Genomic DNA, 17,133 nt, shown 5'->3' with positions numbered 1-17,133 from the left:
GTTTCTCTTTCTCTCTCTCTGTCCTTTTTTTTTTTTTTTTTAACAAATCCCTCCCACCATCACGTGTCTCCAGTTTATATACAAATAATACCACATGGAAAATGGAAAAAGCTGTCTTTTGTTGATGTGTACTCTGAGAATTGTCTCTCATAGCAGAGAACTGACCCTTTACATGAGAATCAGTTACTATCTTACAGACCTAACTGAAAATTCCCAAAAGAAACAAACATTAGGGAACAGAATTGAGCATCTTGGTCCAAAGTGAACAAATCTAGGAATAACAGGATGAAAGTGAAGCAAGATAACTTGAGGCAAAATATACAGAAATCACTTGTTACAGAGAGATCATACAACTGTAGATCTGGAAGAAAACTTCAATATCATTTAGTCAAACTACACTCTTATTATTGATGGGGAAATTAAAGACTTTAGAGGTTAAAATATTTGCTTGGTTCAGTCACACAACAAGCTTCTGGCCCCTGGTAACTAAGACCAAGAGCTCTTGACTTAGCCAACAGTATACTCCACCATTGCACAGGGCTGGCTTGTGACACTGGTCAGAGCTCACTGAAAAAAAAAATTGTTAAATTGCCAAATATATGCATACAGCTAAAGTAGACTTTATGTAATATACTAGTAAATGGTATACACATTGTAGGTGCTTTCTGTCTTTATTTGACAAAGTAAAAACTTGAGAACTCCCTGTCAACTGTTCAAAGGGCATTTGTTTATTTACCAATCAATGGAATTTTTAAAACTTAGGAATAACTGAATTATCTAATGCCTTTGCCTCTGGATAGGATTCGAATAAAGTTAGTTACTCAACACAGTGAATGAAGACCTCAGAGTTAGAGTGGTAAAACTTTAAATCAATGCATCTTTACAATTGCATTTTCCTAATTTCGCATTTTGGTAGGCATAAGGAATAGTGTTATCTGTTTCAGAATTACCCAATGAATGATACATAGAATTATAAGATACCATTTTTTTTCATGAACAAGAGATAGGAATGACTCAACACCTGCATTCTGATACACCATTCCTATGTGATTTGAACAGTCCATATAAACCAAATGCAGGCATATTCTACTATTTATACAGCAATAAGGTCAGTTTCATAAAACAAAGCAAATTGGTTCAGTCAACTGAGAGTATCCCAAAAGACACTCACAACTTCTCCACTATACAGGCCAAGGACAAAAGTTAATATTGTCCTCAAGTTACTGAAAACAAATCCAGGAATACCTTGTATATTTCAACTCTGCTGACTTTTGAAGAAATACAGTTCTCCAAATCAAAGCAAGGGCTAGTTAGTAAGCATCACTTATGTGTTCAAAGATAGGTCCGGGGGAAATGATATCAATTGGACATTGTCTTTGTTGCCAACAGATTTACATTCAGTTAGGCTGTAAACAGAATCTAATAACAGGTTTTTAAATGGTTTTAGCATTGTCATTTTTCTTTCTTCTACTTCGCAAATCTATAAAGTTGTAAACTTTAATATAAAACTTGTACTCAACAAATGAGGCTGTTGGGAAAAGAAAGAAGAAAAGAAAAACAATAAGAAGCTTATGGATTCACATAATTTCATTATCTTAATATCCAAAATGCAATTACTATTAATAAATCTTTACTTACTTAATTCTGTGCATTTAAAATAGTGGGTCTCGTTTTTTAAAACTGGATTTGCAGGGAGAGTTAGTTGAGGGACGTTTCACTGTTGGAGAGAGGAGTTCTCACAATGGCCATGAGCTGACAAGTACAGGAGTGGCCTCTGAGCCCTAGGGACAGTGTCTAAGAGCTCAGTGTTTATGTCCTCACGCTTGCCGAATGCCCTGGGAGGACGATTTCACAATTCATACCAAAGAAAACAATTTCTTTTCCCATTTTAGTTAAAAAAACAAGCTCAGTGTAAGATACAAATGGTTTCCTGTGTTTTATGTGTGTGGTTTTTATGACTTAAGCATTATTTCAACACACGGTTCTTTGAATACGTAGCAGCCATAGAGAAACTTATAAAGGTATTATAGCCAAAAGAGCAAGGGTAGAACGGCCATTATAGACCAAGCCAATAAGGAAAAATTCTCAAATTTATGAAATGTCTTCCTACTTATCCCTTGATTCTGTGAGTTAAATGTTAGCTTGCGTATTAATAACTAATATTTAAATAGTAATTTATGACTTACAAAGCACTTAAAACAGGTTTTTGGATTTCCACGTAACTCTAATACTGTGTCAACAAATATCATTTGTCTCATATTTAGATAAAGAAATAGAGGCTAAGAAGTACTTAATATCTTGATCAATTTCAGCACACTAAGAAGCTAGACCCAAACTTGTTTCTCACATTAAGATCAAGGTTCCTTCTACTAACATTCCACTTCTCAGATTAAGCAGTGCTCAGTGCTAGAAGACAGGTAATAACGTGTGAGAATGTTGACAATTCCCAGACTCCACAGTTAGAATCCGCATTAAAAATAAAAATAATTTTATTTATGAATTTCAGGGATTAGTGAGTTAAATAACCTACAATTCTGAAAAACACTGTATACAATCTGTATATAGCAAATGGTGCCTTATATAATGTGATTAAAATATCACTTGGCAATCACTTTTGTAGTATCTCGTACCAATTCTTCCATGAAAAATATTCATGTGTTGGTTTTTCATTTTGTGAGAATTAACATAGTAGTTATTTAAATATTTGCTGATTTTGCATTAGAATCAGTTTGGAAATAAGGCAGTTTATCTAAGGAATGGGATATAATAAGGTATAGGTCTCTGAGTTCCAAAACTCAGCAAACCTTCTAGAGTTCTCACATGCATGACACTATGTTGGGTGCTTTGTGTCCATCTCTTCACGTGATCTCTCTAATACTCCTACAAGGTAGGCACTGCACTCATCCCACTTTACAGCTGAGAAAACTGAAGGCGAAGTAACTTGCCCACGTTCACAAAGACAGTAAAATGGGAGAGCTGGAATTTGAACCCAGACATTCTGGCTCCAAAAGAATTATAAATGTGACACTAAGTGATTAATTCACTAATAGTTATTTCCTCTGCTTGTTTTCTTCTCCTCCAAGTCCCATATCAGCTGCACTCACATTTATATTACAAAAAAAATTATATATTTTTTTCAACTAATTTAGCAAGGGGTAGGTAGGCAAATACCTGCAACTCCTTTCAATGCATCTTCTACTAGTTAATTGAATCAAACATCTGAAGAGGATCATTAACATTAAGCAGAAACTCATTTGTGGCACTTAGTTTGTGGTTTAAAGTTGTGGAAGATGTTAGGAGAGGCAGCAGTGGCTTCTGAATTACTCAAGTGCCGAGTTTCTCTCCTTCCTCTCTTCTATTCGAAAATATCAACTTGCTACAGTTTCACCACATTGGAAGGCAGCAAGCTATAAGGAGGATTTTGAAGAACAACATCCTCTGGTTTGATTTTAAGCCACATTGCTCTAGTATAATTTTATAGCCTCGTTTCCTAATTGTTAAAGTGGGAATCATAAAGTCGGCCTTAAATGCTGTGATGGAAGGAATCTACATGAAGGGCCAGACACGATGAATGGTAGATGTCAGTAGATGTTGTGACGGTACTCACCTGGGTTCACTTGGACCCGATTCAAATGAGTCTGGGTTTTGACCCAGCTAATTTGGGTTCAAGCCAGAACATGACTGAGTAGACAGATGTCAAAAGCAGTTCATATTTCAGATGGGCAGCACACCAAGAATAAAATCAATGACTCCAACATTTTTGGCTACCAACCTCACAATTTAGTTCATTACTGACTCTATACAAATAAGCAAATGATTGCCTTAGAACAGGGTCTGCTTAGAACATGATTGAATGTATTCAACAAAAGATTGATAAAACTTCTCATTTGTTCGTTTTTTAAATGAAGAGGAAGAAAGGTAGTGAATAATAATTGGAGTATCAGAGGGGTGCCTGGGTGGCTTAGTGGATTAAAGCCTCTGTCTTCAGCTCAGGTCATGATCTCAGGGTCCTGGGATGGAGCACCGCATCGGTGCTCGGCAAGGAACCGGCTTCCCCCTCTCTCTCTGCCTGCCTCTCTGCCTACTTGTGATCTTGGTCTGTCAAATAAATAAATAAAATCTAAAAAAAATAATAATAATTGGAGTATCAGAGAAATGGTGATGATCTATATCTTGGTATATATTGTCATTCAAACCAAAAGGTTCTCATTAAGAAAAATAATAAATTCTGGATTTCCCCAGAAAGCAGAGCCTGAGACAAAGGTTTGTGGGCAGACAGTCTATAAATAAGAGTGAAGTCAAGGAAAAGCTTAGAGGACAAAGGCGGTGAAATGGATCAGGAATAGAGGAGGAAAACATTCACTCACTGGCTCCATCCCCCCTCTTGGCATGACTGATCTCATAGAGGGCTACTCTTCCTGCTCTTCCAGTTCAGACATACATCACTGTCAACAGGGGCTCTGCAAGTGACACATGCCTTGTTGTCAGAACAACAGCAGACAGGAAAGCAAAAGATACAAGTTCACATGAGGTTACACATGTGCATAGCAGGTTGCCATAGCAATGGCTGGAGTAAGCACAGCCAGAGAGGGTACAGGGAAAGACACAACAGGTATCTAATACTTATACAAGGGCTGCTTCTATTTAGAGACTAGTTACGAATATCTCTGCTAATATTTCTAAAAGACACAAAACTTCTATTTAAGTTGAGAAAACGATTTTTCTTTTCTTTTTTTAAAATGATTTTTCTTATGGTTTTCCCAAATTCAGGACCCATATAGTGGCCTTTCTAGATGTAATTAACATCACTAATGTTTTTCACATGGATGCTGATGTGTCTGCAACAGCACAAAGAGGGTCTTGTTTGCTAACTGAAAGAGTTTCTTTTAACACCCAACAGGCATTATTATCCTACCCTGATAGAGCTATAACGACCCACAGGAATTCAGTAACAGGAAAGGAGGCACTTACTAACAGGAATTGAAAGTCCCTTAGAGTACATTCCTGCTTTGACATTCAGTGTTTAGAAATGTGCATCTCGAATTGTTCTCAAAGATGAAGAGGAAGTTGGAAAGAGATGACAAAAAAAAAAAAAGGCATAGAAGTTACTTGAATTAGTAATTATTCACAAGTTAAAATTGTTAAAATTTGTTGAAGTTAAAAGCTTGAAATGTACCTTTATCAATGAAAATGAGAGAACAGGCAATGATCCAGTAAAATAAAAGCTTTCTGAAACCCTCAAATGTGCATCATTTTTTTCCCCTGAGTTACCTGAATAATTAAAATTAGCAAGATAAAATCGCCAGAGAACTTATTGGTGACAGCTGTTATGAGTCTTTTGAGAACAGGAATTCTAGAATGAAATTACATCTACTTTTAAGCAGAGACTATTAAAAATAATGAGTCGTGGAAAAAAATGAATGCTAAACCAATGGTTTGGGGACTAAACACTTTCCCATTGGATTTGTTTATATATTGGTTCATTCTTCCCACAACAGATCACTTATTTTAGGTAAGATTTTCTGATAGTGATGAAGCTAAACAGAAGTAATAAGTAAAATGATCTGCTCTAGAGCAACTCATATGCAATCTAAAATAAGACATCAATTAAGGATGTGTGGTATTTATTTAACTTTCTTAAACTTCCTTTTTTGTGAACTTCATTTTTTAAAAAAGCCATTTTGTATTTTTAAGAAGTTGGTTGAGCATAAATTTTCTCCTTGAATATTTCTAACTATAAGAAGATATTATGTAAATTATTTTATACCTCAAAAGGAAAGGGAGAGCCTGTTCTTTTTGGTCAGAGCAGTTTGAATCTCCAGATTTTTTGTCGATTACTGTCACCTGGTACTAGGTTGTCCATCTATACCTATCACTTTCTCCTCTGGCTAGACTTTGGGAATTGGCTTACCTTTGATAAGAAGCCCCTTTCTTTGTATTTGGTGCCCATTTTCATAGCCAGGGATCCAAGTAATCCACAACTTGTATCCGTGTTCTATGCTATGTGTTATATGTGTCCATAATCTTTTCACAAGGACAAGGCAGTAAACTGGTAAGTGATTGTCATTGGAAGAAATTAAAAATGAAAGAAAATAAAGGCAATTGTATCATTAATCTAAGTGTTCATTCAGCTATGCCCTTATTATATATTTAAAACTGTTACTGCACAGGGGTGCCTGGGTGGCTCAGTGTGTTAAACATCTGCCTTTGGCTCTAGTCATTGTCTCAGGGTCCTGGGATCAAGTCCCACATCCGGTCTCTGTTCAGCAGGGAGCCTGCTTCCCCCTTCTCCACTGCTTGCCTCTCCCCCTGCTTATGTTCTCTCTCTCTGTCAAATAGATAAATAAAATCTTTTAAAAAAAGAATTATTATTGGACAAACTACATATGGTAATATATATGGTCCCTACTTTCAAGGTGCTTATAGTCTGATAGAGGAAATAAGATATGCCTACACATAATTATGACAGAATTAAAAAACAAGTGCCATAAGGGAGTTAGAAATATGAGTAGCTAGGTGAGAAATAAATTGTCTTTCTATGTTATTAATTCTACAAAAAGCAGGACTAAGAACTCCTGGGATTCAAGAGTAAGGAACACTCACCCCCTCATCCAGCTACAGGGGGATTCCAACTACCCATGGATTTTAATTTAGCCTGTGCATCTCTATTTAAATATCTTACTAGGGCTTCAAACTCAGCATGTCCAAAGTCAAATACACGAATTTTCTCCTTAAACTGTCTCTACCTCTCTTTCCCTCCCTCTCTTCCCAAACCATTTCCCTACTCCTGGTATTCAGATAATCCTTTCTGTACATCACAGTCACTTTCTCCCTCATTTTTGGTCAAGAATATGTCAAATCACCAACAATCTACTTCCTTTAGTGCTTCCCCAGATCCTTCTTTTTATTTTATTGATAGGCTTTCAAACTTAGAATAACATTTGCTCTATTTTCTTTATCTTTTGTCTCTCTTGACTACAATAGTCTAATTTATATTCTGTTGACAGATTAATCTTTCCAATTTATATCCCTGATCATGTAACTCTCACATTCAAACGTATTTAGAGGCTCTAAACTAAACAACTATTCAATTTTAACTATTGACTATTAACTAGTCAATAGCTCTTATCCTGGTAGTCAGCATATATCTTGAGGCTCTATTTCCAACCTTATTTTCCAAAACTTAACCTATGTCCAATCTTTGACCTTCTTACATGTGTACTTTAGAATATCCTCAGGTTTTCATGTTCCTACTCAAGAAATTTCATCAATTTAAAATCTGTTTTTCAAATTTCAAAGTTTATCACAATTTCCACTTTTATATGAAGCCTTTACTGATATCCCACACTGAAAACTAAGCTCTGGACCATTCTTTATTTACCACTTAAGACTTACAATATAATCAAACTTATAATTACTTGACTCCTCCTCTCTCCCTCATTTCAAGGGTCATGGCCAAGTCTTACTGATCTCTATAAATCTATAGCATTTAGCATAATGTCTGTCTCACAATCTTTACGATCCATTTTTTCCCCATGAAACTGAATGTTTAATCCCTAACAAATGAATTTCTCCAAGCAATGATTCTTCAGATATCAATAAAATGATGTTTGTTCCTGTTTGCAAATGCCTAATACATTTTAACCTTTCCTAAATTAGTGTAAAATTCAAAAAACAAATGGTGCTGGGAGAGTACATTGTTTCCTGGGCCTCCTTTCTCTTGGAATCCCTCTTCATTTAACTTCTCTTGGTCCTGACAGTCAAAGGCTCTTCCATCTAGGTTTATAAGCCAGAGGGGTTTAAAAGCCACAGGAGGAGGGGCTGTTCAGTTTTAAATACAATTCAGAAAACCTTGGGAAAGAATGACAATTCTTTTTCAGGAAACTTCCCTGCATATTTCAACAGAAGAGCTTTCCAAATTGGAGATGGTAAAATATTATACCACCAACCAAGTAATAGAAGGTCACTGTCTGGCGTGTAAAAAGATTCACTTGATTTTCACAAAGAGCACAAAAGACTACATTGTATGTATTTAAATCTGTGACTGACAAAAATGTCAGAAGGAAAAAGAAAAGTAGTCAATTTCTCTAAAATATCATTATTTAGGAATAAATTGCTATGCAAAGTAGCATGGATATTCTTGACAACTTGTGAATTTAAGGCCAAGGAATTGCCTCCCTCCTCATCCCTAATAATCAACCCTGCTGAGGAAATATGGTAAGCATTCTAAGTTTGGGCAAGGTACAAAGCTTTAAAATCAATGTGTTTCCGGTGTAGAGGGTTTGGGAAAGAACTTAATAAATCAGCTTAGGAAATGCTTCATTTCCTGTGCCCTGTCTGGGAAGGGAAACATAAAACCGGCAGAGCCAGGTGTGACAAAGCATACACCTGGATGGAAAATCTCTTCCAGCTCCTTCCAAGCACCACTCAGATGGTCAGTTTATGCTCTTGTGCTAGAACTTCCTTTTCTAAGACAAATAGAGTAGTTTTTGCAGGCATGCTCTTTAAGTTAACAAATAGGGTTGTTGGCAAAGGTTAAGGAGATAGTCATGATGTAATTATTATCTCTGCTCAAAAGAGAAATTATCCTACTTGCACTAACTGGTCCTTAGAAAGAAGACATTATTAACAGGCTGGGCTCATTACCAGTGAGGTAGAAGAGCTGGAGTGGTAAGCCTAAGCCAGACTTTCAAATTTATATTGACCTGACACCTGTTTGTGAGCAGAGTTTTTCATGGCATCAGGATTTCCCTTGCATACTGAAGAGTTATTTACATGCTTATGCACTGATTTCTGTGGCCCTTCATACTCTTTATTTTAAAAAATCAGAGGCTTGGTAACTCTTCTAAGTTAGAATTTCTGGTCTTTAGACCTGGGGCAACTTAACTCTGGAAATGCCAAGATGCGTGATAAGCAATCATACATGATTTTGAAATGTTTGGGAATGTATCCTAAATTTGTATATGTATTTTGGGAAATTAATGACAAAGATTGTTGAAAGACTGTGTCTAATTTTTCCTACACTATTATTCTAAATTAGAATTTTTGTAGGAAGCAAACTTTTGAAAAGAGCACATGTAAAATGAAATTGAACTGATTGTTTTCCAGGGCCCCTCAGAATCAATATTTCCCAACTGTGTTCTTTTTTGATAGATGGTAACTTTGGTTTTCACACTTGCCAAATCTGTCCTGTATTAGAATTACATATTTGTTTTTCCCCAATAGTACATTTACCACTATTGGTAAAGACAATCATTGGTAAGGACATCATTGGTAATCTTAATCATTTATATATTCTTTGCACTGGTAAGTACTAGAATCCTAATAAATATTCATCAAATTTAATTGCTTACAGAGAATCTCTCAGACGGGGCTATAATAATATGTAATAATTTCTTGCAACTGGTCATTAATATAGTCAGAGCTTATAGTGGTTCATATATATCTTTATTACCAAATTTCTGAAATTGTGGTCCATCTACAAATTTCTGAAATGTTGTGCAAAATGTTGTGTGTATATGTGTAGGTATGTACTTATTTCCGGAGCAAATGTTATTAACTTTAATCAAATGACTCGTCTCTTAACCCATCCTGCCCCCTCAAGATATTAATATTCACTTCCTCAGGCAGCTTGATCCAACCTCTCCATTTATCAGAACCAAAAGATAGTTGGGACAAATATAGGCCAACATCTGCAATGCAGTATTTCTGATTACAGCCTTTCACCCATACCTGACAATCTTGTTATTTCTAGGCTTAACGCCTGAGAGGAACATTTTTGAGAAACAGTACATTTGTAACCAGCATTTTACCCCCAGATTTTTATTCTTCAAAAATGCTGTCATGCATTCTCAGTACCTTTATGGTGCCATCAAATAAATACACAGCAAGGCCACGGAACCAGCAAGCATTTCCTTCCCGCGCAAACATCTTCTCTGTGGAGCCTTCTCCACGCACTCCAGGTCAATCAATACCCATGCACCCGACACAGCAAAGGAATTGCTGCATCCAAGTTTCAGGGGAAGGTCCCTGAAGGTCAACTGAGGCTGAGTCCCCTCCCAGTGATTTCTGATCCACCCTGTCAGCGGAGTAAGAGAAAACGGTACCTGTGTTGTTGTTACTGCTACAAAGACTGGGCAGAAGAAGACAAAGGATGGTCACTTGAATGAGTTTCATGGTGCTCGTGGATCGTCTTGTGGATCGTCTCAGTGGCTCTTTTCTCCAGAGTCAGACAGGGACAACTCCCTTCCAGCCTGGCAGGGCCTTATTAGCAAATGGAAAAGGTGCGCGGAGTGTGAGCAGCCACTGCCCATTCCCACTTATTTCGGGGGCTCTGATAAAGAACGGGAGGAAATACACACACTCCCTTTGGGAGTTCAGCAGAGAGGAGATTTATTGTTTCAGTGCCTTACAGGAACTTTTTTTTCTCTTCCTTTGGCAGCCACTTGTGTTTTTGTTACTCCATTATTTTGTTCTTCTTCAACAAAAAGGTCAGGGCGGGTTCTGAACAGAAACAGATCTTTCTTGAGAATGGATCATACAGCTTTCTAACTTTTGTTTTGAAAGTGTGTTTCGGAGTGGTTATAAAAAGAACCTTATTAACCAGAGACTCGCTTTGGATAAAGAGGCTTTAATCGCCCAAGGGTTAAAGTTTAGAGCAAAATGCACAAGGAATCAACTTTTTCTTCCTTCTCTCCAACTTGAAAGCCAGAAGAGCAAAGGCCACCTTCTGGAGATCAGTGCCAAACCGTATTAAATAGGTCCTGCTTTGCTCTGTAGTAAGCAAAAAGACTTCTTAGGGATGTCCAGGGAAGTTTTTCAGGCTATGTCTAATAGAATTAAGCAACAATCCGACCATTCACTGCTCATTCCTGGCTTTTATTGGTGGAATTCAATGAAGTATAAAGAAAAATTAGTTACACAAGAATCACTTGCTTTTGGAAACTAGCATTGGGCGTTTGCATTGCCCCAGCTGTTGCAGGGACAGTAGGCAGCCAGACTGGCCCCACCCAGCTCCTACTATGGGACCACCCTGGGCGACACCCCTCAGAGCCACAGCAGCCTTGAACTGTATCCTGGGAGCATCTGGGCTTTATCTCAGTTGATCTTATGCTTCCATTAGCACGATGTATCCTAAGGTATGAGAAAAGCTCAGGAAAGTTTATTTTGGGAGGAGTGGGCTGGGAATGCTAAAAAATATCTCCATATAAATTAATAATTGCTCCTTCACTTTACACCATTTCCACTTAGGGACGTTTTCATAGGATGCTCTAATTGAAAATAGCGAGGAAAACTCCCCCACCCTTACCCTCCACATTTCACTGCTGCACTATGCTGAGGAGGACTCATTAAAAAAGTGGTTAGAGCAAGTCAACTGATCAAAATATTCCAAACACTAGCTTGTTTCTTCCTAAACTATACCAAGTCTCAGAAGAAGCTCCAAGTTTATATTTTGTGCATAAGCAAGACTGGATTTTACCCTCTCTTCTAATTAATTTTCTAAAACAGACTGCCTTTGGACTTGTTACTTTATTTGGCATATCCTGGATAGTATAAAGATAGTAATGTATGTGAATAGTTGTCACATGCGCTTACCAGAAATAAACTGAGGTGTGGCCATGAATTCACAGTGGAGCACTTACATTGCCTCACTTCCTGCTCCTTGCTCTGCAGTAACTGTGGAGTTCTCAGCACACAGAGTCACCACTAATGTTGACCATGCTTGTTGCTATGCTGGTTCCAAGAGCATTTTGACTTCTCAACCCTAACTGCTAGGCATTTCCATGAAAAAGACTAGATACCTATTTCAAGAATGCTTGATAATAGAATATGATGTCTATTTAAAAGACAGGACCTGTAGATTTAAAAACAAAAAACAAAAAACAATAAAACCCACAAAAGCCTAAAATTAAAACATAAACTAAGAAAATTCATTTTTAACAGTATGGAAGTTCCTCAAAAAGTTAAAAATACAACCACTTTATGATGCAGCAATTGCACTATTAGGAATTTACCCCAAAGATACAAAAATACTGATGTGAAGGGATACATGCACTCCAATGTTTATAGCAGTATTATCTACAATAGTCATATTATAGAAAGAGCCCAAATGTCCACCAACTGATGAATGAGTAAAGAAGATGTGGTATATATAAGTATAAGGAATATTACTCAGCCATAATAAAGAATGAACTCTTGCCATTTGCATTGACATGGATGAAGCTAGAGAATATAATGCTAACCAAAATAAATCAATCAGAGAAAGACAAATACCATGTGATTTCGCTCATATGTGGAATTTAAGAAACACAACAAATAATCATAGGGGGAAAAAAAGAATGAGGAAAACCACGAGAAAAATTCTTAACCATGGGGAACAAACTGATGGTTACCAGAGGGGAGTTAGGTGAGGGAATGGGTTAAATAAGTGAGGATTTAAGGCGGGCACTTGCTATAATGAGCACTGTGTTAAGTGTTGAATCACTAAACTGCACACCTGAAACTAATATTACACTGTATGTTAATGAACTGGATTTAAATAAAAACAAAAAGACAGAAAGAGAAGAAAATCATTTTTTTAAATAGAGAGTTTGAGAGAGAAAGAGAGCAAGAAAGCATGCATGAGCCAGGGGAGAGGCGGAGAGAGAGAGAATTAAACAGACTCTCTGCTGAACTTAGAGCCAGACTCGGGGCTCAATCTCACATCCCTGAGATCATGACCTGAGCTGAACTCAAGAGTTGAATGCTCAACCAACTGAACCACCCAGGTACCTAAAGTAATAATTTTTAAATGGCTTAGGCAAGAAAAAAAAAATGAAAAATAAGAGTGATATGGTGGGTCACTTTTGTTAACAGATCAGAAGGTATTTTTAAAGTAAAATAATTCATTAAAATGATGGTGATTGCCAGAAGAAATAGATCATTTGCATAAAATAGGAAGTATATGTATATTTATACATACATTTAGTACTTAGTACTTAGATATATTTGCAGCTATGTGTATGTGTGAGAGATATTAGATACAGGCAAATTGAACAAATAGTACATGTGATGAGCAGGATGTATTACTTAATAAGCGGTTTTTGACAAGTTGTTAATCATTAAAATAAATACAGTTAGGTACCTATTTTGTTTCAAATACCAAAATAAAATTTTTTTATGCTAAAAAATTAAATGTGACCAACAAAAGCAACATTCTAGAAGAAAACATGGGTGATTATTTGCATATAGCTGGGTTGGTGAGGACATTTTATGTATAACACCAAACAGAAGATTTGATCTGTTCCTTTTAGGTCTGGAACACGACAGAGATGCCCACTCTCACCACTGTTGTTGAGCATGGTCCTACAAGCGCTAGCCTCAGTGATCAGATAACAAAAAGAAATAAAAAGCATTCAAATTTGCAAGGCAGAAGTCAAATTCTCACTCTTCACAGATGACGTGATACTTTATGTGAAAAATCCAAACACTCTACCCCAAAATAGCTAGAACTCATACAGCAATTCAGCAATGTGGCAGGGTACAAAATCAAGGGACAGAAATCAGTTGCATTTCTATATACTAACAATGTGAATGAAGAAAGAGAATTTAAGGAGTCAATCCCATTTACAATTGCACCAAAACTCATAAGATACCTAGGAATAAACCTAACCAAAGAGGTATAGGATCTGTGCTCTAAGAACTACAAAACACTTATAAAAGAAATTGAGGAAGACACAGAGATGGGAAAACATTCCATGCTCATGGATTGAAAGAAGAAACATTGTGAAAATGTCTATGCTGCCCAGAACAATCTGTACATTCAATGCAATCCCTATCAAAATACAATCAACATTTTTCACAGAGCTGGAACAAACATTCCTAAAATTTGTATGGAACAAGAAAAGATGCTGAATAGCCAGAGGAATGTTGAAAAAGAAAACCAAAGCTGAGGACATCACAATACCTGACTTCAAGCTATATTACAAAGCTGTGATAATCAAAACAGCATGGTACTGGTGCAAAAATAAACACACAGATCAATGGAACAGAATAGAGAGCCCAGAAATGGGCTCTCAACTGTCCGGTCAACTAATCTTCAACAAATCAGGAGAGAATATCAATGGAAATAAGGCAGTCTCTTCAATAAATGGTGCTTGGAAAATTGGACAACCACATGCAGAAGAATGAAACTGGACCACTGTCTTATACCATACCCAAAGATAGACTCAAAACAGATGAAAGACCTCAATGTGAGACAGGAATCCATCAAAATCTCAGAGGAACACACAGACAGCAAACTTTTCAACCAGCCACAGCAAACACGTCTCCAAAGGAAAGGGAAACAAAACCAAAAATGAACTATTGGGACTTCATCAAGATAAAAAGCTTCTGCACAGCAATGGAAACAGTCAACAAAACTAAAAGGCAACATGTGGAATGGGAGAAGATATTTGCAAATGACATATCAGATAAAGGGCTGGTACCCAAGATCTATAAAGAACTTATCAAACTCAACACCCAAAAAACAAATAAGCCAGTCAAGAAATGGACAAAAGACATGAATAGACACTTCGCCAAAGTAGACATATAAATGGCCAACCGACACATGAAAAAATTCTCCACAGCACCTGCCACCGGGGAAATACAAATCAAAACCACAATGTGATACCTCCTTACACCAGTTAGAATGGCTAAAATTAACAAGACAGGGAATGACAAATGTTGGTGAGGATGTAGAGAAAGAGGAGCCCTCCTACACTGTTGGTGGAAATTCAAGCTGGTACAGCCACTCTAGAAAACTGTATGGATATCCCTCAAGAAGTTAAAAATAGAGATACCCTAGGACCCAGCAATTGCACTACGGGGTCTTTACCCCAAAGATATAGATGTAGTGAAAAGAATGGGCACCTGCATCCCAATGTTCATAACACCAATGTCCACAATAGCTAAACTGTGGAAGGAGCTGAGATGTTTGTAGGGGAAGGAAGCGAAATGGAATCGGAAGAAATCAGAGGGGGAGAAAAACCATGAGAGAGTCTTGACTCTGGGAAACAAATTGAAGGTTGTGGAAAGAGAGGTGTGTTTGGGGTGGGATAACTGGGTGATGGACATTAAGGAGGACATGATGTGGTGAGCACTCGCTGTTAAATGCAACTAATGAATCACTGAACACTCAGTAAAAACTAATGATGTACTATGTGTTAGCTAATTGAATTTAAAAAAACACCTAAAATATTATTGGCACAAGAATACACCCTAAGATGAAAAGGCAAATGAAAACCTTGTAAAAAAATACAAAATAAAAATTTGATATCCTTAATATGTAAAGATTTCTTGCTAATCAACAATAACCCAATGACTCTATAACTGAAAGACAAAAGAACATCACAAAAAAAGAAATAGAAGGTTTCACAGAAAACCTTCACAGAAGGTTTTTTTTTCTTTTCAAAACAAATATTTAATATCTTAACTTTGCCAGGAAAGAAATTTAAATAATAGGTACTTATTTTTGTTGTAGACTTGATCATTTCACAAAGGTGACCAAAAAAAAAAAAAAAAAAAACCCAGTTCTGTGAAATTCAATGAAAAGCACTGGAAATCTTTAGCTCTCCACTTTAATGGCCAAAGATACCATACAGACCTGTGCGATGTCATCATAATCATATGTTTTCCTTAAGAATGTGTCTGTGAGTCTTAAGCCGGAGACACTATGCAGTCCCTGTACTGAAGACAGCAGAGTAAGGGCAAGGCAGAGAGAAGAACTGCGATGCAGCTTTCCAAGCTGTCTTCCTGAAATGTCACACCAGGGCATAGAATTTGTATTGCACATTTCCAAAACCAGATCCATTGTCCTTTCACTGTAGTTTGTTCATATGCCATATGCCATACTCAAATGGGAAAAAAAATGTATTCATGTCATTAGAAGTCAAAGAAATGGATATTCAGGAATTGAGATAATACTTTTTGTCTATCAAATATAATTGGTTATATTTTCTGGCAATATCCAATTTTGATGAATGCTCAAATAAAGTTACTGTTTTATTCTTGGGGTATGAACTTTCTGGTTTATTGCATATGAGAGAAAGAAAATGTCAACAGTGGCTTATCTCTAGATAGTGAATTATGGATAGTTTTATCTTATATTTGTGTTTTTAAAAGATTTTCTAGAAGAAATGTATATATTTCTATCTTTAAACAAATAAACAAAGCCCTTATTTTACTTGATACTTTTTAAAATTCAATTTAATTTTGAGGCAATATTTATAAAAAATTTTGTATTCCAATATACTGGAATGCTTGAATATTTTTTAAGATTTTTATTTATTTATTGAGAGAGAGATCTCTTAATAGAGGAGGAGGGAGAAGCCCTCAGAGTGCCCACTGAGCAGGGAGCCCGATGCGGGACTTGATGCCAGGACTCTGAGATCATGACTCGAGCAGACACTTAACTGACTGAGCCACCCAGATGTCCCTGAAATGCTTGAATTTTTAGAGAGTGTGTGATTTAAGAGAACTTTAATGAAAGAAAACAGGTGAAGAGAGCTAAACCACCCTAGCCTGAGAGATAAAAAGATGTTTTTGTTTTTATTTTTACACAATATGTCTTCTGTATTCCTTGTCTAATCTGAAAGATAAGCTCTTGTGAAGTTCTGCGAGAGCCATCTCAGAATTCTTTCCAAACACACATTAAGGCTGGTCGCTGCCATCTTTGACACTGAAGAAATTGTGTAATGAAGCCTCCAACACTGATGAGTTTATGTTAACTCCTATGGTGCTAAGAAAATTTCAACTGGCACCATTATTACACCCTCAAATTAAACTTCCTCCCAATACTTGCCTTCTTTTTCTCTGCCAGCTTGTCACTGAATAAAATCATCTAAAATGGAAGGAATTTCAAAAAACGATCTCATAAACTGGCAAAGAATACGAGTCCTGGGTTCAAATTCTGACTCCCTCCCTTAATCATATGTGTCTTGAGTGAGTTACTTGACCTTTTTATGCTCTGGATTTACAAGAGGAAAAATGGGGATAATCACTATGGCAACTATGAATGTTGTTCAGAGAATTAGGTGACAGTTCAGAAAGTCTTCTAAAAGTATATATTGAAACAAATAACCTTACACTTCTAGAATATTCAGGCTAAAAGAAATT

General features: G+C 36.6%; 1 protein-coding gene across 1 annotated transcript in view; it reads right to left on the bottom strand.

Annotated features, from left to right (window-relative positions):
• Positions 1–10,391, bottom strand: part of EMCN (endomucin) — a 108,348-nt gene extending 97,957 nt beyond the window's left edge. The window contains exon 1 of the mRNA XM_044224409.1: positions 10,107–10,391. Coding sequence (XP_044080344.1) covers positions 10,107–10,176 — 70 coding nt within the window. The 5' untranslated portion in view covers positions 10,177–10,391. The remainder of the gene's footprint in view (positions 1–10,106) is intronic.
• Between the last annotated feature and the right edge of the window lie 6,742 nt (positions 10,392–17,133).

The sequence above is a fragment of the Neovison vison genome, chromosome 11 (genome assembly GCF_020171115.1).
Source record: "Neovison vison isolate M4711 chromosome 11, ASM_NN_V1, whole genome shotgun sequence".
Taxonomy (NCBI): Eukaryota; Metazoa; Chordata; class Mammalia; order Carnivora; family Mustelidae; genus Neogale; species Neogale vison.
Note: the sequence above shows the minus strand (reverse complement) of the source record. Positions and strands in the feature narration are given on the sequence as shown.